Source organism: Peromyscus maniculatus, chromosome 22 (genome assembly GCF_049852395.1).
Source record: "Peromyscus maniculatus bairdii isolate BWxNUB_F1_BW_parent chromosome 22, HU_Pman_BW_mat_3.1, whole genome shotgun sequence".
NCBI classification, from domain to species: Eukaryota; Metazoa; Chordata; class Mammalia; order Rodentia; family Cricetidae; genus Peromyscus; species Peromyscus maniculatus.
Window position 1 is genome coordinate 18,050,963 of NC_134873.1, and position 27,389 is coordinate 18,078,351.

At 45.5% G+C, this 27,389-nt stretch overlaps 2 protein-coding genes across 4 annotated transcripts in view; one reads left to right on the plus strand and one right to left on the minus strand.

Moving 5' to 3' along the window:
• LOC143270194 (uncharacterized) overlaps positions 1-4,377 on the plus strand; it is a 32,626-nt gene extending 28,249 nt beyond the window's left edge. For 2 of the 3 annotated variants that reach the window (XR_013047197.1, XR_013047196.1), the window contains 2 exons: positions 162-3,897; positions 4,035-4,377. Coding sequence is in view for 1 of the 3 variants with exons in the window: in XM_076559189.1 (XP_076415304.1) it covers positions 473-544; positions 2,059-2,289 (303 nt within the window). In the remaining 2 variants the exon portion in view is untranslated. The remainder of the gene's footprint in view (positions 1-161; positions 3,898-4,034) is intronic. The other variant, XM_076559189.1, reaches the window with a different exon arrangement.
• Positions 4,378-4,579: 202 nt separating this feature from the next.
• Positions 4,580-27,389, minus strand: part of LOC143270189 (putative Polycomb group protein ASXL2) — a 198,582-nt gene continuing 175,772 nt past the window's right edge. The window contains exons 8-11 of the transcript XR_013047187.1: positions 10,472-10,703; positions 10,329-10,373; positions 9,354-9,412; positions 4,580-8,419 (exon numbers count right to left, since the gene is read on the minus strand). The gene's annotated coding sequence lies outside the window, so the exon portion shown is untranslated. The remainder of the gene's footprint in view (positions 8,420-9,353; positions 9,413-10,328; positions 10,374-10,471; positions 10,704-27,389) is intronic.

A 27,389-nucleotide genomic window follows, 5' to 3' on the forward strand; every position in this document is an offset into this window, starting at 1 on the left:
CACGCGCGCGCATACACACACACACACACACACACACACACACACACACACACACACACACACACACAAACACACACACCAAACTGGCTGTCCAGAGCCTTATTCACCCCCTCCACTACATCCATCATCTTCTTCACTTGTTTATGTGTTTGTTTCCAAAGCTGAGCATCAAACCTCAGCTAAGCGCCCGCCAGCACGGAGCCCCACTCAGGGGCAGCTAGCCTCAGCCACCATGTACTTCTGAGGATGCCTTGATCCCTCCTACTTCACAACCACCCGTTCACACGGAGGCAGCGCTGTGACTCTTGGGGGTAGGTCTTGTCCACACATCGTCGCGTCCCCCACCTCTGACCCAAACCTCTCAGCTAGTCCTATTCCCGCCAAGACCGAGATTCTGTCTCTCTGGCACCCGTGGCAGGACCACACCAGACGGAAGCTACCGGCGGATTCATTTTCTCCTATACTCATGTAGGGAGCCATCGTGGTCCTCGGTACCCGTGGGCTGGAGAGGCGGCATGCCAAGGAGGAAAAATGCGGGTTTGAGGTGAGGAAGATGAGCTCCATCACTAGGTGGACAGGTACCCATTTCCCCAACTTGCTTCGGAAGGAAGGAGTACTCAGACTTTTGTGTGTTAAGTGGTATGGTCTCAAACCCAGGACAAATGGTTGAGGTGCCCATTAACATATCAAAGTGGACTCTGGATGCCAAGTTCTCCCAGCATCCCTCAGTCTTTACCCATTACAGGGCCCTCCTGACTGGCATGCCCCCGCCCCCCAACTCTCCAGTTACCTCCCCACACTCCTCTGGCTCCTATATAACTCAGCCAATTCCGCTATCCCACTATCCCTGCCAGCCTCCTGGCCCAGGCGGCTCCTCTCCCCTCCCCTCTCCTCCCATGTCCTGGCTCAGGCTTGTGTTTACTCTGGATTCTCCCAGATGTCTCCATAACTGCCTATGTTTTCCCTCATATCTAGAATAAACCCCCTCCACTGGACCTAGGAGCAATCATGTCCTTCCTTTTTCATTTCTTTTTCTTTTTCTTTTGGTTTTTCAAGACAGGGTTTCTCTGTGTAGCTTTGGAGCCTGTCCTGGAACTCGCTCTGTAGCCCAGCCTGGCCTCGAACGCACAGAGATCCGCCTGCCTCTGCCTCCCGAGTGCTGGGATTAAAGGCGTGCGCCACCACCGCCCGGCCTTGGACCTTATTTTAGAGTGCGCATGTGTGGATTCCTTGCCATCGACGTGGAGGTCAGAGGGTAGCTTGCAGGCATCGATTCTCTCTCCACACTACGTGTGGATCCCTGGGGATACAATCAGGCTGTCAGCTCTGGCAGCAGGCACTTTTACTCACTGAGCAATCCTACCAGCCCTGGCCTAGTAATTATCTTTTTCTTTCCTTCCATGCCAGGGATGGAACTGAGTGTGGTGATTGATATGTTGTGGACCCTAATAAACTTGCCCGAGGATCAGAGGACAGAGCCAGCCCCTAGATTAGACACAGAGGTCAGACACTGGTGGCACACACCTTTTTTTTGTTTTGTTTTGTTTTCCAAGACAGGGTTTCTCTGTGTAGCTTTGCGCCTTTCCTGGAACTCGCTTTGTAGACCAGGCTGGCCTCGAACTCACAGAGATCCACCTGGCTCTGCCTCCCGAGTGCTGGGATTAAAGGCGTGGGCCACCACCACCGCCCGACGGTGGCACACACCTTTAATCCCAGTACTGGGAAGCACACACGCCTTTAATCCCAAGAAGTGACGGCAGGGCAGAGGAAGGTGTATAAGGCGTGAGGAAACAGGAACTAAAGTAGTTCAGCTGAGACCCCTTCCGGTGAAGACTCAGAGGATTTCAGTCAGAGGATGCGTGGAGTTGGTGAGGTAACAGGGGGTGGCTGTGGCTGGCTGGCTCTGTTTCTCTGCTCCTCAAGGCAAGCTTTATTAGGGTGCACAGTGTATCACCACAACCGAAAGCCTTGAACACGCTACACAAGCACCCTGTACAGCCAACCTCATCCCCCAGCTGCAACAGGTAACTTTTCATCGAGCAATCGTTTCTTCTCCAGTGGGCCGATCGATGCACGGGATCTCCAAATACTTTTAAGCCCTTGCTGAAGAAGCGAGAGAGAAAGGCAAAAATGAAAAGCGAACACGAGACAGAGAGGCCAAAGGAAGAGAAGCAGGCAGTCGACGACTCCGCAGTGACACTCATTCCTTTATTGTCAACTGTGTTCATCTCGACAGGGCTGAGGCCTGCAGGCTGCCGGCAGCACCTCGCCGGGGTGCATTTCAACTGAACAGAAAGGCTCCGTCCTAATCCAAGGGGACAGAGGCTCGGGTTTTATATATATATTTGTATTTATATATTTATATAGTACATATGTCCCAGACAGTCGTATGTATAGAGTGACAAGAACGGGCCACTTTGTACCTTTAAAGACCATAGCAACAGACATGGAAATTTGGTCCTTATTAAGGCCCTTACTTTATCAATCAAATGTCTGATACATTAAAAAAAAGTGGGGGGGACAGACTGAGACCCAGGACCTCTGGTGGCTCTGTCCCTAGGGTATCTTACATTGCATGTAGCGCCCCCTGCACAGGTAAACACGCACAAACACACACGCACACAAACACACATATACAATACCACAGGCGGGGGCTCCTCCTCTGACCACACCTTGGGCCTAGCCCTCAGGCTGGGGTGCTGAAGTGGGGTCTATTGTGCTATAAGACTGTGAGGGACAAGGGACTCAGACAATGTGGAGTCAGTGTGTCCAGGTGATGAGTGGGGTGGTACATGCAGCTTCATCTACAAATGGCAACGCGGTTAGGGGGAGGTCCCGCGCTGCCCAGGTCACATGGGGAGATTCCTACACACAACTCCTGCCCCAGATACAGCTAAACCTCTGATCCGAATCCTGAGTGTCAAATAATCACAGGGCTCTGCTGGAAAGCTAAGATTGCCTTGAAGGTCAGACAGCCAAGAGGCCCAAGGGTCTAGTCCAGCAGAACAATAGAAAAAACACAACAGTGGAATTAAAGCAAGTGATCCTCAGCCGGGCGGTGGTGACTCTCGCCTTTAATCCCAGCACCCGGGAGACAGAGCCAGGCGGATCTCTGTGAGTTCGAGGCCAGCCTGGTCTACAGAATGAGAACCAGGACAGGCACCAAAAAACTACACGGAGAAACCCTGTCTCGAAAAAACAAAAAAAAAAACAAAAAAAAAAAAAAAATGCAAGTGATCCTCGGAGGAGAACGTGATTGGTGTCAGAAGAGCTTAATTCCCAGAGAAGAGAATGGTCCACTGCCCTTTGCCACACACAAAACTTGCAGCAGATCTATCAGCTTCATGCATTACATAAATCACAGACCCGCGCATAAGCCAGGGAAAGGGACTCCCAACATTAGGGCACCTGAAATCCTAACTTCCTGTTCGCTCGCACCACTGAAATGACCCCTTACCACCCACCAAAATATACATCTTGAAAATAAATCAACATATTTGGCAGTATGATCCTTACTAGTAAGAGAATTTAGTTAATTTTTCAACCAATAGATAATAAAGTAGTAAACTGTTCAATGCTGACGGCAGAAATGACAATTCCTAATCCAAGAAATGGTGTGCTCATCAACATCTTTTGAGTAGCTCCAAGGCTTGAAAAAGATTAGATATAGGGCTAGGCATAGTGGTACACGCCTGTAATCCCAGCACTCTGGAGGCACAGGCAGGAAAATGGCTGCAAGTTTCAGACCAGCCTGGTCTACACAGTGAGTTCCAAGCCAGCCAGGGCTACACAGGGAGACCCTGTCTCAACATGAAACAAAGCAAACCAAAACAACAGAAACAGAGGATCATGGACGTTCCCTAGAGACACATCCAAGAAAGCAATTAGGGAAGGAATGTAAGTTTGTTGTAGGATAAATAGAACTGGATAAATTTAACTTAAATTTAAATATTTAAATTATTATTTATTTTCTCTCTCTCTCTCTCTCTCTCTCTTTTTTTTTTTTTTTTTTTTTTTTTTGCTATGGCGCCAAGGAAGATCTTAAACTTCTGATCTGCCTACCTCCATCTCCCAGGTGCTGGGATTAAAGGTATGCATGCACCACCATACTCAGTTTAAACCTGAATGTAAGAAATGTATTTAATCTTTAGTTATTTGTAGGTCTGTGTCTGTAGGTGGGTATGTGCATGTGTGTGCAGGTCACTGCAGAGGCCAGAAGAGGGCGCCAGATCCCCTGGAGCTGCCTAATGCAGATGTTGGGAACTCAACTTGGGTCCCTCTGGAAGAGCAGCAAGTGCTGTCAATCATGGAACCATCTCTCCAGCTTTGATTTATTTATTTTTTTTTTGAAATAAAGTTTCCTTATATAGAATGGGCTATCCTCATTGGCAATTTTCCTGCCTCAACCTGAGTGACTATAAGCAACTTTGTGGGACTGCATATATATAAAAGCATTTTAAAAATAAAAACTGGGTATCACAGCTCACATCTATAATCCCAGCACCTGGGAGATGGAGGTAGGCAGATCAGAAGTTTAAGATCTTCCTTGGCGCCATAGCAAAAAAAAAAAAAAAAAAAAAAAAAAAGAGAGAGAGAGAGAGAGAGAGAGAAAATAAATAATAATTTAAATATTTAAATTTAAGTTAAATTTATCCAGTTCTATTTATCCTACAACAAACTTACATTCCTTCCCTAATTGCTTTCTTGGATGTGTCTCTAGGGAACGTCCATGATCCTCTGTTTCTGTTGTTTTGGTTTGCTTTGTTTCATGTTGAGACAGGGTCTCCCTGTGTAGCCCTGGCTGGCTTGGAACTCACTGTGTAGACCAGGCTGGTCTGAAACTTGCAGCCATTTTCCTGCCTGTGCCTCCAGAGTGCTGGGATTACAGGCGTGTACCACTATGCCTAGCCCTATATCTAATCTTTTTCAAGCCTTGGAGCTACTCAAAAGATGTTGATGAGCACACCATTTCTTGGATTAGGAATTGTCATTTCTGCCGTCAGCATTGAACAGTTTACTACTTTATTATCTATTGGTTGAAAAATTAACTAAATTCTCTTACTAGTAAGGATCATACTGCCAAATATGTTGATTTATTTTCAAGATGTATATTTTGGTGGGTGGTAAGGGGTCATTTCAGTGGTGCGAGCGAACAGGAAGTTAGGATTTCAGGTGCCCTAATGTTGGGAGTCCCTTTCCCTGGCTTATGCGCGGGTCTGTGATTTATGTAATGCATGAAGCTGATAGATCTGCTGCAAGTTTTGTGTGTGGCAAAGGGCAGTGGACCATTCTCTTCTCTGGGAATTAAGCTCTTCTGACACCAATCACGTTCTCCTCCGAGGATCACTTGCATTTTTTTTTTTTGTTTGTTTGTTTTTTTGTTTTTTCGAGACAGGGTTTCTCCGTGTAGTTTTTTGGTGCCTGTCCTGGTTCTCATTCTGTAGACCAGGCTGGCCTCGAACTCACAGAGATCCGCCTGGCTCTGTCTCCCGGGTGCTGGGATTAAAGGCGAGAGTCACCACCGCCCGGCTGAGGATCACTTGCTTTAATTCCACTGTTGTGTTTTTTCTATTGTTCTGCTGGACTAGACCCTTGGGCCTCTTGGCTGTCTGACCTTCAAGGCAATCTTAGCTTTCCAGCAGAGCCCTGTGATTATTTGACACTCAGGATTCGGATCAGAGGTTTAGCTGTATCTGGGGCAGGAGTTGTGTGTAGGAATCTCCCCATGTGACCTGGGCAGCGCGGGACCTCCCCCTAACCGCGTTGCCATTTGTAGATGAAGCTGCATGTACCACCCCACTCATCACCTGGACACACTGACTCCACATTGTCTGAGTCCCTTGTCCCTCACAGTCTTATAGCACAATAGACCCCACTTCAGCACCCCAGCCTGAGGGCTAGGCCCAAGGTGTGGTCAGAGGAGGAGCCCCCGCCTGTGGTATTGTATATGTGTGTTTGTGTGCGTGTGTGTTTGTGCGTGTTTACCTGTGCAGGGGGCGCTACATGCAATGTAAGATACCCTAGGGACAGAGCCACCAGAGGTCCTGGGTCTCAGTCTGTCCCCCCCACTTTTTTTTAATGTATCAGACATTTGATTGATAAAGTAAGGGCCTTAATAAGGACCAAATTTCCATGTCTGTTGCTATGGTCTTTAAAGGTACAAAGTGGCCCGTTCTTGTCACTCTATACATACGACTGTCTGGGACATATGTACTATATAAATATATAAATACAAATATATATATAAAACCCGAGCCTCTGTCCCCTTGGATTAGGACGGAGCCTTTCTGTTCAGTTGAAATGCACCCCGGCGAGGTGCTGCCGGCAGCCTGCAGGCCTCAGCCCTGTCGAGATGAACACAGTTGACAATAAAGGAATGAGTGTCACTGCGGAGTCGTCGACTGCCTGCTTCTCTTCCTTTGGCCTCTCTGTCTCGTGTTCGCTTTTCATTTTTGCCTTTCTCTCTCGCTTCTTCAGCAAGGGCTTAAAAGTATTTGGAGATCCCGTGCATCGATCGGCCCACTGGAGAAGAAACGATTGCTCGATGAAAAGTTACCTGTTGCAGCTGGGGGATGAGGTTGGCTGTACAGGGTGCTTGTGTAGCGTGTTCAAGGCTTTCGGTTGTGGTGATACACTGTGCACCCTAATAAAGCTTGCCTTGAGGAGCAGAGAAACAGAGCCAGCCAGCCACAGCCACCCCCTGTTACCTCACCAACTCCACGCATCCTCTGACTGAAATCCTCTGAGTCTTCACCGGAAGGGGTCTCAGCTGAACTACTTTAGTTCCTGTTTCCTCACGCCTTATACACCTTCCTCTGCCCTGCCGTCACTTCTTGGGATTAAAGGCGTGTGTGCTTCCCAGTACTGGGATTAAAGGTGTGTGCCACCGTCGGGCGGTGGTGGTGGCCCACGCCTTTAATCCCAGCACTCGGGAGGCAGAGCCAGGTGGATCTCTGTGAGTTCGAGGCCAGCCTGGTCTACAAAGCGAGTTCCAGGAAAGGCGCAAAGCTACACAGAGAAACCCTGTCTTGGAAAACAAAACAAAACAAAAAAAAGGTGTGTGCCACCAGTGTCTGACCTCTGTGTCTAATCTAGGGGCTGGCTCTGTCCTCTGATCCTCGGGCAAGTTTATTAGGGTCCACAACATATCAATCACCACACTCAGTTCCATCCCTGGCATGGAAGGAAAGAAAAAGATAATTACTAGGCCAGGGCTGGTAGGATTGCTCAGTGAGTAAAAGTGCCTGCTGCCAGAGCTGACAGCCTGATTGTATCCCCAGGGATCCACACGTAGTGTGGAGAGAGAATCGATGCCTGCAAGCTACCCTCTGACCTCCACGTCGATGGCAAGGAATCCACACATGCGCACTCTAAAATAAGGTCCAAGGCCGGGCGGTGGTGGCGCACGCCTTTAATCCCAGCACTCGGGAGGCAGAGGCAGGCGGATCTCTGTGCGTTCGAGGCCAGGCTGGGCTACAGAGCGAGTTCCAGGACAGGCTCCAAAGCTACACAGAGAAACCCTGTCTTGAAAAACCAAAAGAAAAAGAAAAAGAAATGAAAAAGGAAGGACATGATTGCTCCTAGGTCCAGTGGAGGGGGTTTATTCTAGATATGAGGGAAAACATAGGCAGTTATGGAGACATCTGGGAGAATCCAGAGTAAACACAAGCCTGAGCCAGGACATGGGAGGAGAGGGGAGGGGAGAGGAGCCGCCTGGGCCAGGAGGCTGGCAGGGATAGTGGGATAGCGGAATTGGCTGAGTTATATAGGAGCCAGAGGAGTGTGGGGAGGTAACTGGAGAGTTGGGGGGCGGGGGCATGCCAGTCAGGAGGGCCCTGTAATGGGTAAAGACTGAGGGATGCTGGGAGAACTTGGCATCCAGAGTCCACTTTGATATGTTAATGGGCACCTCAACCATTTGTCCTGGGTTTGAGACCATACCACTTAACACACAAAAGTCTGAGTACTCCTTCCTTCCGAAGCAAGTTGGGGAAATGGGTACCTGTCCACCTAGTGATGGAGCTCATCTTCCTCACCTCAAACCCGCATTTTTCCTCCTTGGCATGCCGCCTCTCCAGCCCACGGGTACCGAGGACCACGATGGCTCCCTACATGAGTATAGGAGAAAATGAATCCGCCGGTAGCTTCCGTCTGGTGTGGTCCTGCCACGGGTGCCAGAGAGACAGAATCTCGGTCTTGGCGGGAATAGGACTAGCTGAGAGGTTTGGGTCAGAGGTGGGGGACGCGACGATGTGTGGACAAGACCTACCCCCAAGAGTCACAGCGCTGCCTCCGTGTGAACGGGTGGTTGTGAAGTAGGAGGGATCAAGGCATCCTCAGAAGTACATGGTGGCTGAGGCTAGCTGCCCCTGAGTGGGGCTCCGTGCTGGCGGGCGCTTAGCTGAGGTTTGATGCTCAGCTTTGGAAACAAACACATAAACAAGTGAAGAAGATGATGGATGTAGTGGAGGGGGTGAATAAGGCTCTGGACAGCCAGTTTGGTGTGTGTGTTTGTGTGTGTGTGTGTGTGTGTGTGTGTGTGTGTGTGTGTGTGTGTGTGTGTGTGTATGCGCGCGCGTGCGCGCATGGAGTTCAGAAGACAATATGAGGAAATTGTTTCTCTCCCAACATGTGGGTCCTGGGGATGGAACCCAGGACAGCAGGTTGGGCAGCAAAGCACCTTTACCTGCTGAGCCATCATACTAGTCTACAACTGATGTTTATTATTATTATTATTATTATTATTATTATTATTATCATTATCATTATTATATTTTAAAGAGTTGTTATTTTTATCCATGTATATGTGTGTTGGCACACATCTATATGTACCATGTCCATGCAGATACCCAGGAGGCCAGAGGGCATCAGATTTCCCAGCACTGGAGTGACGGGAGATTGTGAGCTATCTAATGGGGGTACTTGCCTCCTGGACCTCTGCAAGAACAAGTGTTTTTATCCACTGAGACATCGCTCTTGCCCCACAGCTGGTGCTCTTGACCACTGAGTCCACGATGCAGTCTAGCTTAAGAAAAGTCTAATGTGTGCTTATTTTAGTCCCATGGCTGTTTTTCTTACAGTGTGGTTCAAGGGCTACCTGCAGTGAAATGATTAACTTCAGTAGGGCACAGTGGCCCACACCTGGAATCCCAGCATTAGGAAGGCAGAAGCAGGATCATTGCCAGTTGAGGGTAAAACTGATCTACATAGCGAGTTGCAGGTGAACTGGAGCTATACAGTGAGACCCTGTTTCAAGAAAACCAATCAGTGTGGGGCTGGAGAGACTGTTTTTGTGGAGGAGCCAAGTTTGGTTCCCAGCACCCACATCAAGTGCCTTACAACTTACAACTTACAACTTACGATTCCAGCTCCAGGGATTTTGATATTTTCTTCCCAGGGCACTTGCATTCACCTACACACAGAGAGATACACACCCATAAACACGTGTAGCTGGAGTTTTCTCTCCGGGTCCCGCCAAGCCCCGGCAGTCCCTTAACCCACTTATAAAATAAACATACAGACGCTTATATTATTTAAACTGCTTGGCCATTAGCTCAGGCCTATCATTGTCTAGCTCTTACTCATATTTAGCCCATTTCTATTAATCTATACTTTGCCACGAGGCTCGTGGCTTACTGGTACCTTACATCTTCCTTGTCCTGGTGGCGGCTCCAGACAGTCTCTTCCCTTCCTGTACCCTCAATTCTCTTCTCTGTTAGTCCCGCCTATACTTCCTGTCTGGCTACTGGCCAATCAGTGTTTTATTTATTAACACATTTGCCTTACAGAACATCCCCCAAGGAAAGAAAGAAAGATGTCAGAAAGCTATCTAGGGCTGGGAGGTGGTTCAGTAGGTAAACTGCTCGGGCAAGCATGAGGACCTGAGTTTGAGTCTCAGTGCCCGCATAAAAAAAGCAGGCATGGCTACATGCACCTGTAATCCTAGAGTTGGGATTGGAGAAAGGAGGATCCCAGGGGACTTCCTGGCCAGCCAGGCCAGCCCATCAGTCAGCTCCAGGTTCAGCGAGATCGCATCTCAACCACTAAGGGTGGCGAGTCAAAGAAGGAGGTACCCTCCAATGACCTCTAGCCTCCATGGGTGCACACCCATGCCTCCTGCATACACACAAAGGAGACACACGCACATGCACACGCACACGAAGGCTATCTAGAGAGTCACACACAAACTGCATCTCCGAGAAAGGACGTTGCACAGAGGAAAGTGGAGTGGCCTTGGATTGAGAAAACGCTCAGCAGGAGGAAGTCGGGGTTCAGGGGCCCCCACTCCAGGCCTCCAAGACCTGGCAGCAAAGCTAGTTAAAACTGACCTCCAAACTCTCTTGGCTGATGCAGGAATTTCATGAATGTCATCTCTAGAAAGAAAGAAAAAACGTGATCTGCTCTTATTATTTATCTTGCTACTCAGTGGCAAACTCCCTCTCTCCACGGGGATTCTGGATGTTTTGCTCACCCTGGAAGCAATGATTCCTGCTTCAGATACCCTCTTCCACACCTCATGCGCATCCTCAGTTGAGGGATGTGACGGTCCCCTTTGATGTGCAAAGCAGACTGCTCTCTCTTCTTTGTTACCGCAGACATCAAGGCTGCTAGCTGCCGCTGTTGTGACAATTTACAGTTGTTCGTGGCCCTTTCTCCTTGTCAAATTAAGTACATATGTTGATTGCGTTTTGTTCCAGTTAGGGCTGAAAAAAAAAAAAAATGAAAAAAGGAGTCGGGGCAGAGCCTGAATGGGATAAAGTGATTATGGCTCTCCGTGTCTGGTGCCCTCATCACTCAAAGCACGCACGGTTCACCTCTCCCACCAACTGGAGGCCCTGGATATCAACCAACCCTACACCTCCAGTCTCCAGAGCAAGGAGCTTGAGTCCACCACCACTCAATTTGCTTTACAAAGGAAAATTATTCAGAGGAGCTTCTGGAAAACTCTTCCATTACTCTGGGTGGGGATGAAAGAGGGTGAAGAGGGAGAGGGAGTAAGATGTTTAAAAAGTGAACTAGAGAATAAGGGTGGGATATAATATTAAACACACATGCGTACACGCACGCGCACGCGCACACGCACACGCACACGCACACGCACACACACACACACACACAAGCAAAAACCCCCAATGAACATATCCACCCACACCCAGAAGCACCTATACAAAAGACTTGTTATCAACTAGAAAATGGAATCCAGTTGCAGAGAATGATTTACAATATTCCTCATTTCATCAGTAGAGTGAAAGATATGATCATGGCATTTCAGCAAGGAAGGGAGCAGCATTCATTCACTGATTATTAAATGACCACAATGTGAAAGGCCTTGTATTTGTTAACAATGCTTTAGGCAGCAAGTCCTGGAGTAACTCGAGTCCTAAGGCAGATTCCACTCTGGGGGTCCCAACAAATCGGGTCCAGACCCAAAACAAAACAAAAAGAATAATGGTGAAAATTAGGGGGGAAAAAGCTGAGAGGTAACTTAGTATGTTGAGTTGCCTGGTATTCGCAAGGCCCTGGGTTTGATCTTCAGCGGCACATAAAACTGGGAGGGATGGAACACTTAGACAACACAGGCAGAGGATCAGGAGTTCAAGACCATCCTTGGCTACATAGTGAACTCAAGGCCAGCTTGGGATACCTGAGATCCTGGCTTGACAATAAACGAGGAGAGAGGAGACATCACTGTGTGGGGAATAGATTTGTCTTGTCACAAGACACTTGGCCATCAGACCTGTTCCTGGGATCCAAGGTGATTGCTGGAGTGAGTGAATGACTCAGAGCAAGGGAGACATACAAAATAAAGGTATATGTACTCATGTTTTTAATCTTTTTTTTTTTTTTTTTTTTTTTTTTTTTTTTAGCTACTCAGATATTTACAGGGCCCAATGAGCAGCCTGCTTTTAGCAAAAATAGTCTCCATGTCTCAGTTATACTCACTCAGCATGGCTATTTTTCACCAGGTTCACAGCCAACTACCTTTTTTTCCATTAATTTTTTTTTTCTTTTTTCTTAAAAAATTTTAAAAAAATAATTTATTTAACTTTATTTTATGTGTGTTGGTACGAAGGTGTCAGATCCCCTGAAACTGGAGTCAGAGATAGTTGTGAGCTGCCATGTGGGTGCTGGGAATTGAACCCAGGTCTTCTGGAAGAACAGTCAGTGCTCTTAACCACTGAGCCATCTCTCTAGCCCCTTTTCCTTTAAAACTTTTTAGATATATTTATTTTACGTTATGTGTATGAATGTTTTGCCTGCATGCATGTATGTGTATGAACCTGTTGAATCCTCTGAAACTGGGATTAAGGACAGCTGTTAGCTACCATGTAGATGCTAGAAATCAAACCTGAGTCCTCTTCAAGAGGTCTTAACTGCTGAGCCATCTCCCCAGTGCCCCCAAAATAGTATTTTTTTTTTTAAAAAAAATAATGTCTCAAAAAACCAAAATAATAATAATAATAATAATAATAATAATAACAACAACAACAATAATAATAATGAGTCCTCCATTTACAGCCTTGGTTGGTATGGCATTTTTTCCTATGTAGACAGGCTGGCCTTGAACTTGTGATAATACACTTGCCTCTGCTTCCCAGGTGCTGGGATTAGTGTGCACCGATACAGTTGACTTCCCCGTTAAATCTTGAGCAGAATACTGCAAGAACCTCCTAAATGGTCTCTTAGCGTCTACTGTTGCTTTTACTCCCTGGTCTGTCCCTCTCATTCAGCCCATCAATGCTGTCCTCCATAGAATAACACACTATAGCTAGGCACTTGGGAGGCAGATGCAGGTAGATCTCTAAGAGTTTGAGGCTAGCCTGGTCTATGAGTTCCAGGCCAGCTAAAGCTACATAGTAAGATCCTGTTTTTCTTCTTCTTCTTCTTCTTCTTCTTCTTCTTCTTCTTCTTCTTCTTCTTCTTCTTCTTCTTCTTCTTCTTCTTCTTCTTCTTCTTCTTCTTTTCTTCTTCCTCTTTTCTTTTGAGAACCAATTTCAAAAAGGAAAAAAAAAAGGAGATGTTATAGCAAAATATATTTAAATTGTGGACTATGGGCTGAGAATGTCATTCAATTGGTAGAGTACTTGCCTAGTTTGCATGAAGCCCTGGTTTCCATCCCCAGTACTGAGGAAGCAGAGGCAGGAGGATCAGAAATCCAAGGTCATGCTTGGCTAACATATCAAGTTTGGGGCTAGCTTGAGCTACATGAGATCCTGTATAAAATAAATAAAATGAAACACAAGCCATTTATAATGATGGTACAAATGGGAGGCTGAGGGTAGAGGATCACAGTAAGTTTGAGGCCAGCCTGGGCTACACAGTGAATTTCAGTTTAGCTTGGGCTATCAAATCCTGAAGTGGGGAGGGAAAAAAAAAAGTCTGGGCATCATGGTATATACCTGTAATCCCAGCATTCATGAGATAGAGGCAGAAGGATTGGAAAAGTTGGATGCCAACCTGGTCTCCACAGTGCATTTGAAGCAAGCTTGATCTTCTCTGGGGGAAAGAGAGTAAAAGAAGGTCTTATGATTACCTTGCTTAACGTTCCCCAAGACCTCACTGTATTTGATTTTGTGCCGGGGTCACAGGTGAGCAATACTTTGCCCAACAAAGAAACAACAATGGTTGTCAAAAGACACTTGATTCGGGTTAGGTTTGTTGCCAGTGATAAGCAACTGAAATATGTATGTCCACAGAAGCTCTGGGCATTGTTTATTGCTTGGTGATTGCTGTTGAGGACATTAACACCTTGGCTCTTCTGGTCTGCCCTGTGAATGAGTCCAACATTCTCTGGTCAACAGGAAACCCTTTCAGACAGAGCATTCATGCTTTCGGGAAGGGGTTGTCAGCAAATACAGGAACTTGGGTGCTGGGCAGATATGACTGGGACCTGACACATTTGCTACAACCTCAGAACCTCTTTTTCTGCAGCTTAGAAACATGTGGACTCAGAAGTCTGAGACAGGAGGACTGCTGTGAGTTTGAGGTGAACCTGGACTACCTACTAAGACTTTGTCTTGAAACAAAACAAACAAACAAACAAAACCAAAAACCACTGTGTGGAGTGAAGACTGGAGAGAAAGAGACCCCTGTGAGGAGCCAAGAACTCTGGACGGATATAGCTCCAGGAGCCATGCCACCCCTGGGGGCGGGGAGAGGGGATAGGACAGACGCGACAATGTAGAGCGCCGGGGTGGGTCTATCAGAACCTCTGACTTTGGGTCTGATCTTGTTCTTTCCCACCTCGCTACCTGTGTGAGAGCAAGTGCTCACAGCTGATGGCCTGTGGTTAGATCCAAGTCTAGCTCTCCCCATCTCCCCATATTGCTTGAGCTTGTTGTTGCTCTCTGTTCCCTGGCTGCTGTGGCCCCTCTCATCCCTTCCCAGACTCCTCACTAGTCTCTCTCCCTCTCTCTGAGGATTTGTTGTAGTTCTAATTCTGGGTATGTATGTGTGTGTGCCTGTGTTCATGTATGTGCAGGTGTCCCAGGAGGCCAGAGGTGTCGGATCCCCTGGAACTGGAGGGACAGACAGTTGTGAGTTAACTGGTGTGGGTGCTGGGCATCGAACCCAGGTCCTCTGCAAGAGCAGCACACACTTTAACCTCTGAGTTATCTGGCTGGTCTGGGTCTTGCTATGCGGATCAGGATGGCCTTGAACTCAGAGATCTGCCTGTTCCTGCCTTCTGAGTGCTGGGGTCAAAGGTGAGCACCACAGTACCTGGCTTTATACAGATTTTTATTTTATTATTTTTAATTATATATGGGTATGTGCACCTGAGTGCAGGTGCCCAAGGAGGCCAGAGGTGTCGGATCCCCTGGAGCTGGAGGGGCAGGCAGGAGCTGCTCAGTATGCTGGGAACCGAATTTGAGGCCTCTTCAAGCACGACAAAGGCTCTTAACCGGTGAGCCATCTCTCCAGCCCTGATGGAGAGCTCTTGTCGGGAGTGAAAGGGACAGTGTATGAGGAAGCGTTTGGTATAAACCTGGACACCAAATAGTGGCAGGCCCCACCTCCAAGCAGACAAATTGGGTCAGCAATGCCACTGATCACAGTCTGCTGGCCCGAAGGTTTTAGACAGTTTCAGGACCAGGTCTGCCTAGAGACCCAAATGCGGAAGGCAGCTGAGAGGGAACCTCGTGATGGTGATGACATGATTTATGTTCAAGTTCGTCCTGTTCTGCTCACACCGACTTCGCTCTGCTCCAAATCAATGCTTTCCTGTTCTCAGGACTTCCAAAGCTTAGAGAAGGATTTTTCTTTTCTTTTCTTTTTAGAAGATTTATTTATTTATTATGTATACAGTGTTCTGCCTGCATGTATGACTGCAGGCCAGAAGAGGGCACCAGATCTCATTACAGATGGTTGTGAGCCACCATGTTGTTGCTGGGAATTGAACTCAGGACCTCTGGAAGAGCAGTCAGTGCTCTTAACCTCTAAGCCATCTGAGAAGAATTTTTCTAAAGACATTCAATGAGATGGAATGTCAGGACCTCTCGGGGTGAATTCCTCCATTACCACTTTATAAGGGAGAGTACAATAGATGTGCTGTCCTAGGGTCCAGACTTGTTCCCTGGTACCAAATGTTGTGAACTGACATTTCAGAGTATCTTGGAAGGTTACCAGAATACATTTTCTGAGCACTCAAAAAAAGATAAAAAGAGAGGCCAGGCCTGTCAGCAGCACACGCCTTTAATCCCAGCACTCAAGAGGCAGAGGCTGGTGGATCTCTGTGAGTTCGAGTCTAGCCTGGTCTACAGAGTGAGTTCCAGGACAGAGTCAGGACTACATAGTAAGACCCTATCTCAAAAAATGATTAATTAATAATTAATTAATAAAAATATTAGCGGCGTGGAGGACTAGGTAGATAGCATAGTTGCTCAAGGTTTGCCACAAGCATAAAAACTTGAGCTCAATTCTCAGCACTCACATAAACAAACCAGGCCAGGTGACTGTGGCGGCTGAGACAGTGTATCCTTGGGGCGCTGGCCAACCAGCCTAGCCTAATCAGCAAGCTTCAGGGCAATGAGAGACTCGGTTTAAAAAACAAGGTGGATGGCACTTGAGGAATGACCTCTGATCTCCACAGGAACACACACAAGCACATATACCTACCTGCATGCACACACAGGAACACACACAAGCACATATACCTACCTGCATGCACACACAGGAACACACACAAGCACATATACCTACCTGCATGCACACACAGGAACACACACAAGCACATATACCTACCTGCATGCACACACAGGAACACACACAAGCACATATACCTACCTGCATGCACACACAGGAACACACACAAGCACATATACCTACCTGCATGCACACACAGGAACATACACAAGCACATATACCTACCTGCATGCACACACAGGAACACACACAAGCACATATACCTACCTGCATGCACACACAGGAACACACACAAGCACATATACCTACCTGCATGCACACACAGGAACACACACAAGCACATATACCTACCTGCATGCACACACAGGAACACACACAAGCACATATACCTACCTGCATGCACACACAGGAACACATACAAGCACATATACCTACCTGCATGCACACACAGGAACACATACAAGCACATATACCTACCTGCATGCACAAAAAAATGAAGGGCTATTTCCTGTAGTCCCAACGTTCAGGAGATGAAGGCAGGAAAGTGAGGAATTAGAAGCAATCCTGGGCTACATCGCCCATTCTAAGCCACCCTGACCTCCATGACAAAACTGTCTCAAAAGGGGGAAAAAAAAAAAAAGGAAATTTTGTGGACACATGAAGATGAGCCAAGTTCCTGTATTTGAAATACAAGGAAGTGGGTCTACCAGAGACTGAATAGATTTACTTCCAGTTTATTAGACCACAGGAGCAAAACTTAGAACATTTTGTATCAGGTGTGCAAAGATACTCAGGTTACAAATATCCAAACGCACAAATGCACTTTCAAAGAAAGCCTTAAGCGGGCCGGAGAAATGGCTCAGAGGTTAAAAGCACTGGCTGCTCTTCCAGAGGTCCTGAGTTCAATTCCCAACAACCATGTGGTGGCTCACAATCATCTATAATGAGATCTGGTGCCCTCTTTTGGCCTGAAGGCATACATGCAGACAGAACATTGTATACATAGTAAATAAATAAATCTTAAGGGAAAAAAAAAACAAAACCCTCTTGTTTAGGGAAACAGTCTATGCTTGCCTAGCATCATAAAGCCTAGGTTTGATCCTAGCACTACATAATACTGGGCATAGAGGTACACACTTGCAACCCCAATGCTCAAGAGGTTGTGGGGCGTTTACCCACCACCCCCACGGTTCCCTAGAGTTTTCTTGAGTGCAATCAGCAGGAAATATTAGATAGAAGGATTTATTGCGGAGAATTTCGCAGAGATAAACAGATAGAAAATAAAGGATAGCCTTGAGAGGGCCTGGAACCTATTCCAACGGGCCCCGACTGTCTCTGGCCCAGGGTTTTTATAGAGACGCCAAGGGGGTGGAGCAAAAGACCTCCTCCCCCAGCACAGCCAAGTGCAGACCATCTCAGACACCTGCACTCAGGCCCGTGGTCCTGATCATCCTCTATTCGGACCTGCTGGGTAAAGCCACGAGGAACCCGAGAACGGGCTCCCACAAGAGGTGGAGGCATGGACATCAGAAAGAAGTTCAAGGTCATTCTTTGCTACAAAGTGAGTTCAAGGATGTCCCGAGACTCTATCTAAAACAAAACAACAAACAAAAACCAGGCAGCAACAATGAAAACAAAACAAAGACAAAAAGAAGAAAGGAGGAAAGACCTTTCAGTCAGGGATAATGCCCCACGCCTTTAGTTCCAGCACTTGGGAGGCAGAGGCAGGTGAGTCTGTGAGTTTAAGGCCAGCCAGTGAACTCACTGGTCTATATAGAGAGTTCCAGGACAGCTAGAGCTATATAGTGAGACCCTATCCACCACCCCAGCCCTCCCCCCCCCCCCCAAATCAAGCAAACAACAACGACAACAACAACAAAAAAACCCAAACCAAAAATCCTTTCATCTTAAATCAAAGATTAGAAGACGCGGTGTATGGCTAAGGGATTTTTTGTATATGATTTTTTAACCCTTTTTTTCAGTGTGTATGTATGTGTGTGTATACATGTGCCCATGCCACAGCATGCATATGATCAAAGGACAACTTGCAGGAATCAGTCCTCTCCTCCCATCACATGGATTCCGGGATCGAACTCAGGTCAACAGTCTTGGTGGCAAGCACCTGTACCTACTGTCCATCCCTCCAGCCCCACATGGTATACTCTTTGTCTCTCCTCTAGGTTGCCAGCTGTAGCAAAAGTAAACAAATTGGCTTAATTTTCTTTATTCCAATATATTCTGCCTGTTATGATAGGTAGTTAATTTTTTAGTATCCACATCAGAAACTTCCATTCATTTTATTTACCCTTGGAACGACATCCACCATGCCAGCCCGTAGTTTAATGACTACACAGCTTAGGTGGCTCTGTATGCTGCTAAGCAACCTTGATACACTCTCCCCGTATGCTTTCTCCTGTCTCTAAGACAACTGTGTCGTACGTTCTCTGTTCTCCCCAAAACCCATCTCCTCCTCTTCCTCAGGCCCGCCCCTCTTTATCCGATCTTCCCAGATGCCCCCTTCCCTTTGCCCCCTTGACTCTTTTTCTAAAAGCTTCTCTCTGTTCCATGCACATAGGGACTCTCTGCTCTGCTGTGAGACCTTTGCAAGTCCCCATCCCTCTACGCAAGTGGTTCTCAATTTTCCTAATGCCGCGACCCTTTAATACAGTTCCTCATGCTGTGGTGATCCCCCTCAACTGTAAAACTGTTTTCATTACTACTTCATAATCGTATTTGTGCTACTGTTGTGAATCATAATGCAAATATTCCTGGAGATAGAGATTTGTCAAAGGGATCTCTACCCACAGGCTGAGAGATGCTGAAATGTCTTCATGGATAGAATCTAGCTGGGATGTTCCATGCCTTGCTCTTCTTCTAGTTCCTTGCCTTCTCTGTCTTCCTCCTAAACCCGATGTCAAGTTCTGAGTGGTTTTCTTTGTGATTTATACATGCTCACACCCAGTCACAATCGAGCATACTAACTAGCGGGGTTTTGAGAATGATTTTTAAAAATCTGTGTGTGTGTGTGTGTGTGTGTGTGTGTGTGTGTGTGTGTGTGTGTGTGTATGTATGTTCCAAATGCATGTGGATGACCAGAGAAGCTTGTAGAGGGCATCAGAACCCCTGGAACTGGAGCTGTAGATAGTTGTTGGTTGCCATGTGGGTGCTGGAAAGCGAACCTGGGTCCTCTGGAAGAGCAGCCAGTGCTCTTCATGCCCAGCCATGTCTCCAGCCCTTGTAATCATTTTTTGAGGAATGGCCTCATGTGGCCCAGGCTGGCCTCATGTGTATGTGGCTGAGGCTGGCTTTCACCTCCCAACACTACTGCATCTGGCACCACACATGTGGTTCTCCAACACCAGTTCTCATACTGCCTCTTCTATTAATCACTCCCCAATGTTCATTCGAATCAAGTTTCATAACTATAGGGCTTCGTGCATCTGGCATATTTCTAAATTCTTAATATTTAAATCATAGTCTTTCACAAAATAACCAGTAAGCACTCCCTTTTTTCTTTTCTTTCCTTTTTTCTTTTCTTTCTTCCTTCCTTCTCTCTCTCTCTCTCTCTCTCTCTCTCTCTCTCTCTCTCTCTCTCTCCCTCCCTTCTTCCCTCCCTCCCTCCCTCCCTCCCTCCCTCCCTCCCTCCCTCCCTCCCTCCCTTCTCCTCCTCCTCCTCTCCTTCTTCTCTTCTTTTTGGTTTTTCAAGATAGGGTTTCACTGTGTAGCCTTGACTGTCCTGGAACTCACTTGGTATACCAGGATGCAGGCAAAGTTTCTCTCCACCTACCTGTTCCCAAATACCCAGCTGCCACTTCCCAAATAATTGACGCAGAGGCTTAATATTACTTATAAATGCTCAACCAGTAGCTCAGGCTTATTACTAACTAGATCTTACACTTAAATTAACCTATAATTCTTATCCATGTTTAGCCACGTGGCTCGGTACCTTTTCTCAGTGTGACAGTCTCATCTTGCTTCCTCTGCCTCTGGCTGGTGACTCCTGACTCCACCTTTCCTCTTCCCAGAATTCTCCTAGTCTGGTCACCCCACCTATATTTCCTGCCTGGCTACTGGCCAATCAGCATTTTATTAAACCAATTTAAGTGACAAATCTTTGCAGTGTATGAGAGCATTAGCCCACAACACCAGTGTGTCCTTAAACTCACAGAAATCTGCCTGCCTTTGGCCCCAGAATGCTAGGATTAAAGGCATGGGCCACCACTACCTGGTTTCTTTTTTTTTTTAAATTTTATTTTAAAAAGTTTTTTTTTTTTTCATTTTACATACCATCTTTTTTCTCTTTTTAAAATTATTTTAACCTGGTGTGGTGTTGCACACCTCTAATCCCAGTACTCGAGGCAGCAGCAGGCAGGTCTCTGTGAGCTTGAGGCCAGCCTGGTCTACATAGTAAGTTCCAGGCCAGCCAGTGCTACATAGACGAGACCCTGTCTAAATATATATATAAAATCATGTGTCTCTGTGTGGTTATACACACATAAATGCAGGTGTCCCTGAAGACCAGAAGAGGGCATTATATCCCCTGGAGCTGGAGTTAAAATTGTGTATTTGTGAACCACATGATCTGGGTACTGGGAATTGAACTCAGGTCCTCTGGAAGAACAGCAAGTACTCTTAACCATCTAGCCATCTCTCGAGTCCATTCCTTTCTTTCTTTCCTCCTTCCCTCCCTCGTACCCTCCCTCCCTCCCTCCCTCTATCCCTCCCTCCCTCCTTCTATCCACGGCCCCAACCCATTCCTCTCTCCCTTTCTTTCTGTTTTTTGAACTTTTAATTCTCCTGAAACCTTCCTAGTGTTGAAATTCAAGTTGTGTACCACCATGTTTTGTTTTATTTACTGAGACAGGGCCTTGAAAATCCTGGACTCAAGCCACCCTCCTGAGTCACTAGGACTTGAGGCATGCATCACCATGCCTTACTAAAGATACATCTTTGTGGTTTTATTTGTTTGCAGACAGACCTAGTTATATAGTGCGCACTGTTCGGAAACTTACTGTGTAGGACAGGCTGGCATGGAACTCATAAGAATCCTTTCTCCTCCACCTCCCTGAGTACTAGGATTGCAAGCATGAATCATCATGCATGACATAAAATTGAGTATTCATTGGGCAAGTCAGTCTATCTTTTTTTTTCTTTTCTTTTCTTTTTTCTTTTTCTTTTTTTTTTTTTTTTTTTTGAGACAGGGTTTCTCTGTGTAGCTTTGGAGCCTGTCCTGGAACTTATTCTGTAAACCAGGATGGCCTCAAACTCACAGGGATCTGTCAGCCTCTGCCTCCCCAGAGTGCTTGGATTAAAGGCGTGCACCACTACTACCCAGCCTCAGTGCATCTTTTTTTTTTTTTTTGGTTTTTCGAGACAGGGTTTCTCTGTATAGCTTTGTGCCTTTCCTGGAACTCACTTGGTAGCCCAGGCTGGCCTTGAACTCACAGAGATCCGCCTGCCTCTGCCTCCCGAGTGCTGGGATTAAAGGCGTGCGCCACCACCGCCCGGCGTTCAGTGCATCTTTTAAGAGATAACACCGAGGGCCTGAAAAATCTACATAAATTGCTCTCCGACCCTTACTGAGGAACAATGGCCTGGGCGGTGTGTGTGTGTGTGTGTGTGTGTGTGTGTGTGTGTGTGTGTGTGTGTGTCAGTTTTCTGTGAGGGTATGGCTTCTTGTAGTCACCCAAATCCAGTGGATGGCCCCACAGGCAGAATTATATGGTCAGCACATGTTTATGCTAAATGAAATTCTCAAAGAATTTAAAAAAATTAAAAAAATTTCTTATCAATCAGTAAATGACAATGTCAGGAGGAATCGAAACCTATTTAGGTCCTGGCTGCGTCTCCCCTCTATGTAAAAGATCTCTTGTTCAATCTACAGATTCAATGCAATCCCCATCAAAATCCCAACACAATTCTTCACAGACTTGGAAAGAAAAATACTCAACTTTATATGGAAAAACAAAAGACCCAGGATAGCTAAAAGAATCCTATACGATAAAGCAACCCTTGGAGGCATCACCATCCCGGACCTCAAACTCTACTATAGAGCTATAGTAATAAAAACATCCTGGTACTGGTATAAAAACCGACATACGGACCAATGGAATCGAATTGAAGACCCTGACATTAATCCATGCACATATGAACACCTGGTTTTTGACAAAGGAGCCAAAACTATACAATGGAACAAAGAAAGTATCTTCAACAAATGGTGCTGGCATAACTGGATGTCAATATGTAAAAGATTACAAATAGATCCATATCTGTCACCATGCACAAAACTCAAGTCCAAGTGGATCAAAGACCTAAACATAAATCCAGTTACACTAAACTTAATAGAAAAGAAGATAGGAAGCACTCTTGAACGCATTGGCACTGGAGACCATTTCCTAAATAAAACACCGACAGCACAGACCCTGAGCACAACCATTAATAAATGGGACCTCTCAAAACTGAGAAGCTTTTGCAGGGCAAAAGACACAGTCAATAAGACAAAAAGACAGCCAACAGATTGGGAAAAGATCTTCACCAACCCCACATCTGACAGAGGATTGATCTCCACAATATATAAAGAACTCAAGAAACTAGACATCAAAGCACTGAACAGTCCAATTAAAAAATGGGCTAAAGAGCTAAACAGAGAATTCACAAAACAAGAACTACAAATGGCTGAAAGACATTTAAAGAAATGCTCAACATCCTTAATCATCAGAGAAATGCAAATCAAAACGACTCTGAGATACCACCTTATACCTGTTAGAATGGCTAAGATCAAAAACACCAATGACAACCAATGTTGGAGAGGATGTGGAGCAAAGGGAACACTCCTCCACTGTTGGTGGGAATGTAAACTTGTACAACCACTATGGAAATCAGTATGGCGGTTTCTCAGAAAATTAGGAATCAAACTACCTCAAGACCCAGCCATGTTGGAGAGGATGTGGAGCAAAGGGAACACTCCTCCACTGTTGGTGGGAATGTAAACTTGTACAACCACTATGGAAATCAGTATGGCGGTTTCTCAGAAAATTAGGAATCAAACTACCTCAAGACCCAGCCATCCCACTCTTGGGCATATACCCAAAGAATGCTGATACATACCATAAAGATACATGCTCAGCTATGTTCATAGCAGCACTATTTGTAATAGCCAGAACCTGGAAACAACCTAGATGCCCATCAACGGAAAAATGGATGAAAAAAATGTGGTACATATACACAATGGAGTACTACTCAGCAGAGAAAAACAATGAAAGCATGAAATTTGCAGGCAAATGGATGGAACTAGAAAATATCATCCTGAGTGAGGTAACCCAAACCCAGAAAGACAGTTATGGTATGTACTCACTCATTGGTGGATTCTAGATATAAAATGAACAATCAGACCACAACCCATAGAACCATAGAGGCTATATATATATAGCATGGAGGTCCGTAGGACGACTGTGGCATATAATAAATTTCAGTTTTACTCAATTATTGAAAAAAAAATAGCCAAATGAATGGAAACACATGAACTATGAACCAAAGACTGAGGGGCTCCCAGCTGGATCAGGCCCTCTGAATAGGTGAGACAGTTGATTGGCTTGATCAGTTTGGGAGGCATTTAGGCAGTGGGACCAAGTCCTGTGCTCATTCCATGAGTTGGCTGTTTGAAACCAGGAACTTATGCAGGGACACTTGGCTCAGTCTGGGAGGAAGGGACTGGACCTCCCTGGACTGAGTCTACCAAGTCGATCACAGTCCTCGGGGGAGGACTTGTCCTGGAGGAGATGGGAATGGAGGGTGGGCTGGGGGTAAGGGGAGGGCGTGGGAGGGGGGAGAATAGGGGAACCCATGGCTGATATGTAGAACTGAATGGTATTGTAAAATAAAAAATATATATCACAAAAAAAAAAAGAATGCAAAAAAAAAAAAAACATTTTCTCAATAAACTCCAACTTGCTTCAAGAAAACAATGGAAAAATTTGTGTTAGCAAGATATAAAATCGTGCATAAGATTTTAAAAACATTTCAAAATGATTTGTCATAGAATGCTAAATAAATCTGAATTGTCAAACTAGAAAAAAAAAAAAAAAAGATCTCTTGTTATAATGAGCATGTAAGGATGATTTGAGGACCAGATGGTGGTGGCACATAACTTTAACCCTAGCACTTCAGATGCAGAGGCAGGTGGATCTCTGTGAGTTCGAGGCCAGCCTGGTCTATAGAGTGACTTTCATTCAGGACAGCCAGGGCTACACGAGAAACCCTGTCTCGAGAAACCAAAAATAAATAAATAGATAGATAAATTAATTAATTAATTAAAAAATAAAAGAATGATTCGAGGGGTAGAGATATAGTTCAGTTTAGAGCACTTATCTAGTATGAGCAAGGCCCTCCATTCAATTCCCAGTACAACAAAAATTAACAAATTTGAAAAATGTATTCGGCCTCTGAGGAGTCCGTGTGATTATGAGGAACATTTGAGACAACTTCAGAATGAATAGTCAAATTCCTGGGGGGGGGGTGCGGGGGGGGGGGGACCAACAAGATGCTGAGGACATCTGGCTGGACAAAGCCTGTGCTAACTAAAGAGTCACACAGCTGGGCTGTTCCCAGATACTTCTGGCTGGCCTCCAGTTCCTCTGCTTTCCTTCCTGTTTCCTCCAGGCCCGCAGCATTTAGCCACCTGCAGCCCAGCTCAGCCCAGTCAGCTCTAGTTTTCTCTTCGTGCTCCTGTGTCTAGTTCCTCCTTATAAATAAGCAGTCAATAAAAAAAAAAAAATGCATCTGTGGTAGTGAGACCATGTCTCAAAAACTAAAAACAATAGCAACCACAAAAACAAACAAAAAATGCATCTATTGGCCAATGAAATGGTTCAGCAAGTGAAGGTACTTGTTGCTAAGACTGATAACCTGAGTTTGATCTCTGGGACCCACAAGATGAGAGGAGAGAATTAACTCCTAAAAGCTGTCCTCTCACCTGCCACACGTTTGCCATTGCATACATGCACCCACACACATATAGAACAAATAAAATACAATAAAATACATAAATAAAAACAATGCAAATATAATAATGAAGACGCAGACATGTCCTTGTTCTCTTCCAGTTTCTGGTATTTAACTCATAGTTGAAAACGACTCTAGAACTTGTTATGTAGCCCAGGCTGTCTGGAACTCATAATCCTCCTGCCTCAGCTTCCCACTGTGTCTGGCTCTGGATTATGTGAAGGTTATAATTCAACATATTATCTGCCTTCTCCTTTGCTCTATGCTCCTGCTGGCCGTAGCCCTGCAGAAGCAAAGTCTTGTACTTAGTGAAGTGCCAAATCCCACAGAAGGGGAAGAAGTGGGGATTCACCCTCTTTGATGACAAGGTATACTAGGATAGAAAGCTCACATTCATTGATGTGTATGTCCAAGTTCCCACATGTGTAATAAACTTAGATGGGAAGTCTGGCCCAGACCATCAAGTTTTGCCCTATATAGCTACTTGCTGAAGGTCACATTCCTTCTAATTGCAATATTCCCTCCAAATTGAAACATTTGCTCCAAGAAGGTAAAGGAGCCTCAGGATCCTCAGATGATAACAGAAGGTCACATGCCCAGAGAACAAAAAAAAAACCTTGATTTTTGAAGGTGCCTACCAATGGTATAAATGGCGGTCAACAGTTGCTGGGATTAAGATTCTGATCAGGGAGGGCGGTGGTGGCGCACGCCTTTAATTCCCCACTCAGGAGGCAGAGGCAGGCGGATCTCTGTGAGTGTGAGGCCAGCCTGGACTACAGAGTATAGTCGGACTGTTCTTTGGGCCGCCAGCTCACAAATAACAACACGGAAACTTATTATTAACTATGAAAGCCTGGCCTTAGCTTAGGCCTTTTCTGAACTAGCTCTTATAACTTAATCTGTTTTTATTATCTAGGTTCTGTCAAGTTTCTCGGTTACGTCTCCTCTGTACCACATGTCTGACTTCTTCAGTGCCTTGCTGGCATCTCTCATAGGCCTAGATTCATCCCGAGTTCCTTCCCCTGCCCGGAAGTCCCGCATATTCTCTCCTGCCTAGCTATTGACCATTCAGCTCTTTATTAAATCAAGCACAGTGACACATCTTCACACAGTGTAAACAAATATTCTGAAACCTTTGCCCCTTTTTGTCTAAATAAAAAGGAAAGGTTTTTAACTCTAACACAGTAAAACTGTATAGAATTAGAGCAATTATCTGGGACTGGAGAGATGGTTCAGTGGCTAAGAGCACTGGCTGCTCTTCCAGAGGACCCAGGTTCAATTCCTAGCACCCACATGGCAGCTCATAACTATCTGTAACTCCATTTCCAGGGGATCTGACACCCTCACACAAACATGCAGGCAAAACACCAATGCAAATAAAATAAAAATACATTTAAAAAAAAGAATAATTGTCAAGTAAGGATTGCATTTACAATGTGCAGTCCATTTATATTTGGCAAATTTGAAGAAACTTCTATATTACCTATCCTATCTTGGCGAGTTCAAAGTTTCATACCTAAATTATTTTCTATCATAACTTCTATTACCAATCTCAAAATATTTTTTTGATGTTAAAATACTTTCTTTGATAAACAAGCTTTTATGTCCCTCAACCTCATAACTTTTACATCTCTTTTGTTAGTTTTTTTTTTTTTTAAATTTGGTAATAAGGCAAACTATAAAACTTTATCTAGTTTTTTAACCTCATCAGAGACCGCATACATTAACTGAGTAAATAAGAAGTGCAGGGCTGGAGAGATGGCTCAGAGGTTAAGAGCACTGACTGCTCTTCCAGAGGTCCTGAGTTCAATTCCCAGCAACCACATGGTGGCTCACAACCATCTGTAATGGGATCTGGTGCCCTCTTCTGGCCTGTAGCCATACATGCTATATACATAATAAATAAATTAATTAAAAAAAGAAAGAAAGAAAGAAGTAAGTGCAGAGCAAGCAATGTGCAACCAAGCCCCCAAATGATGACAAACATTCTTAACCCATTGAATGACCAAAAACTACTCACCCTACCTCTTGGAAATGTGGGTGTTGTATATTTTAGGCTGCTTTTTGTTGTCTGGGGGTGATGACATTTTTATGGGACCTTGAGAAAACTGGGATAATGGTCAAGTCCTGGGAGAGCTAGCTGTATTATTTTTTGTTTAGTCTCTGTGTGATGGGAAAGTGAAGTACTGGGTGGGGTAGTCTGTGAGTGAGGATCATCTCAACTAGCAGCTTTAAAGTTGTTCTGG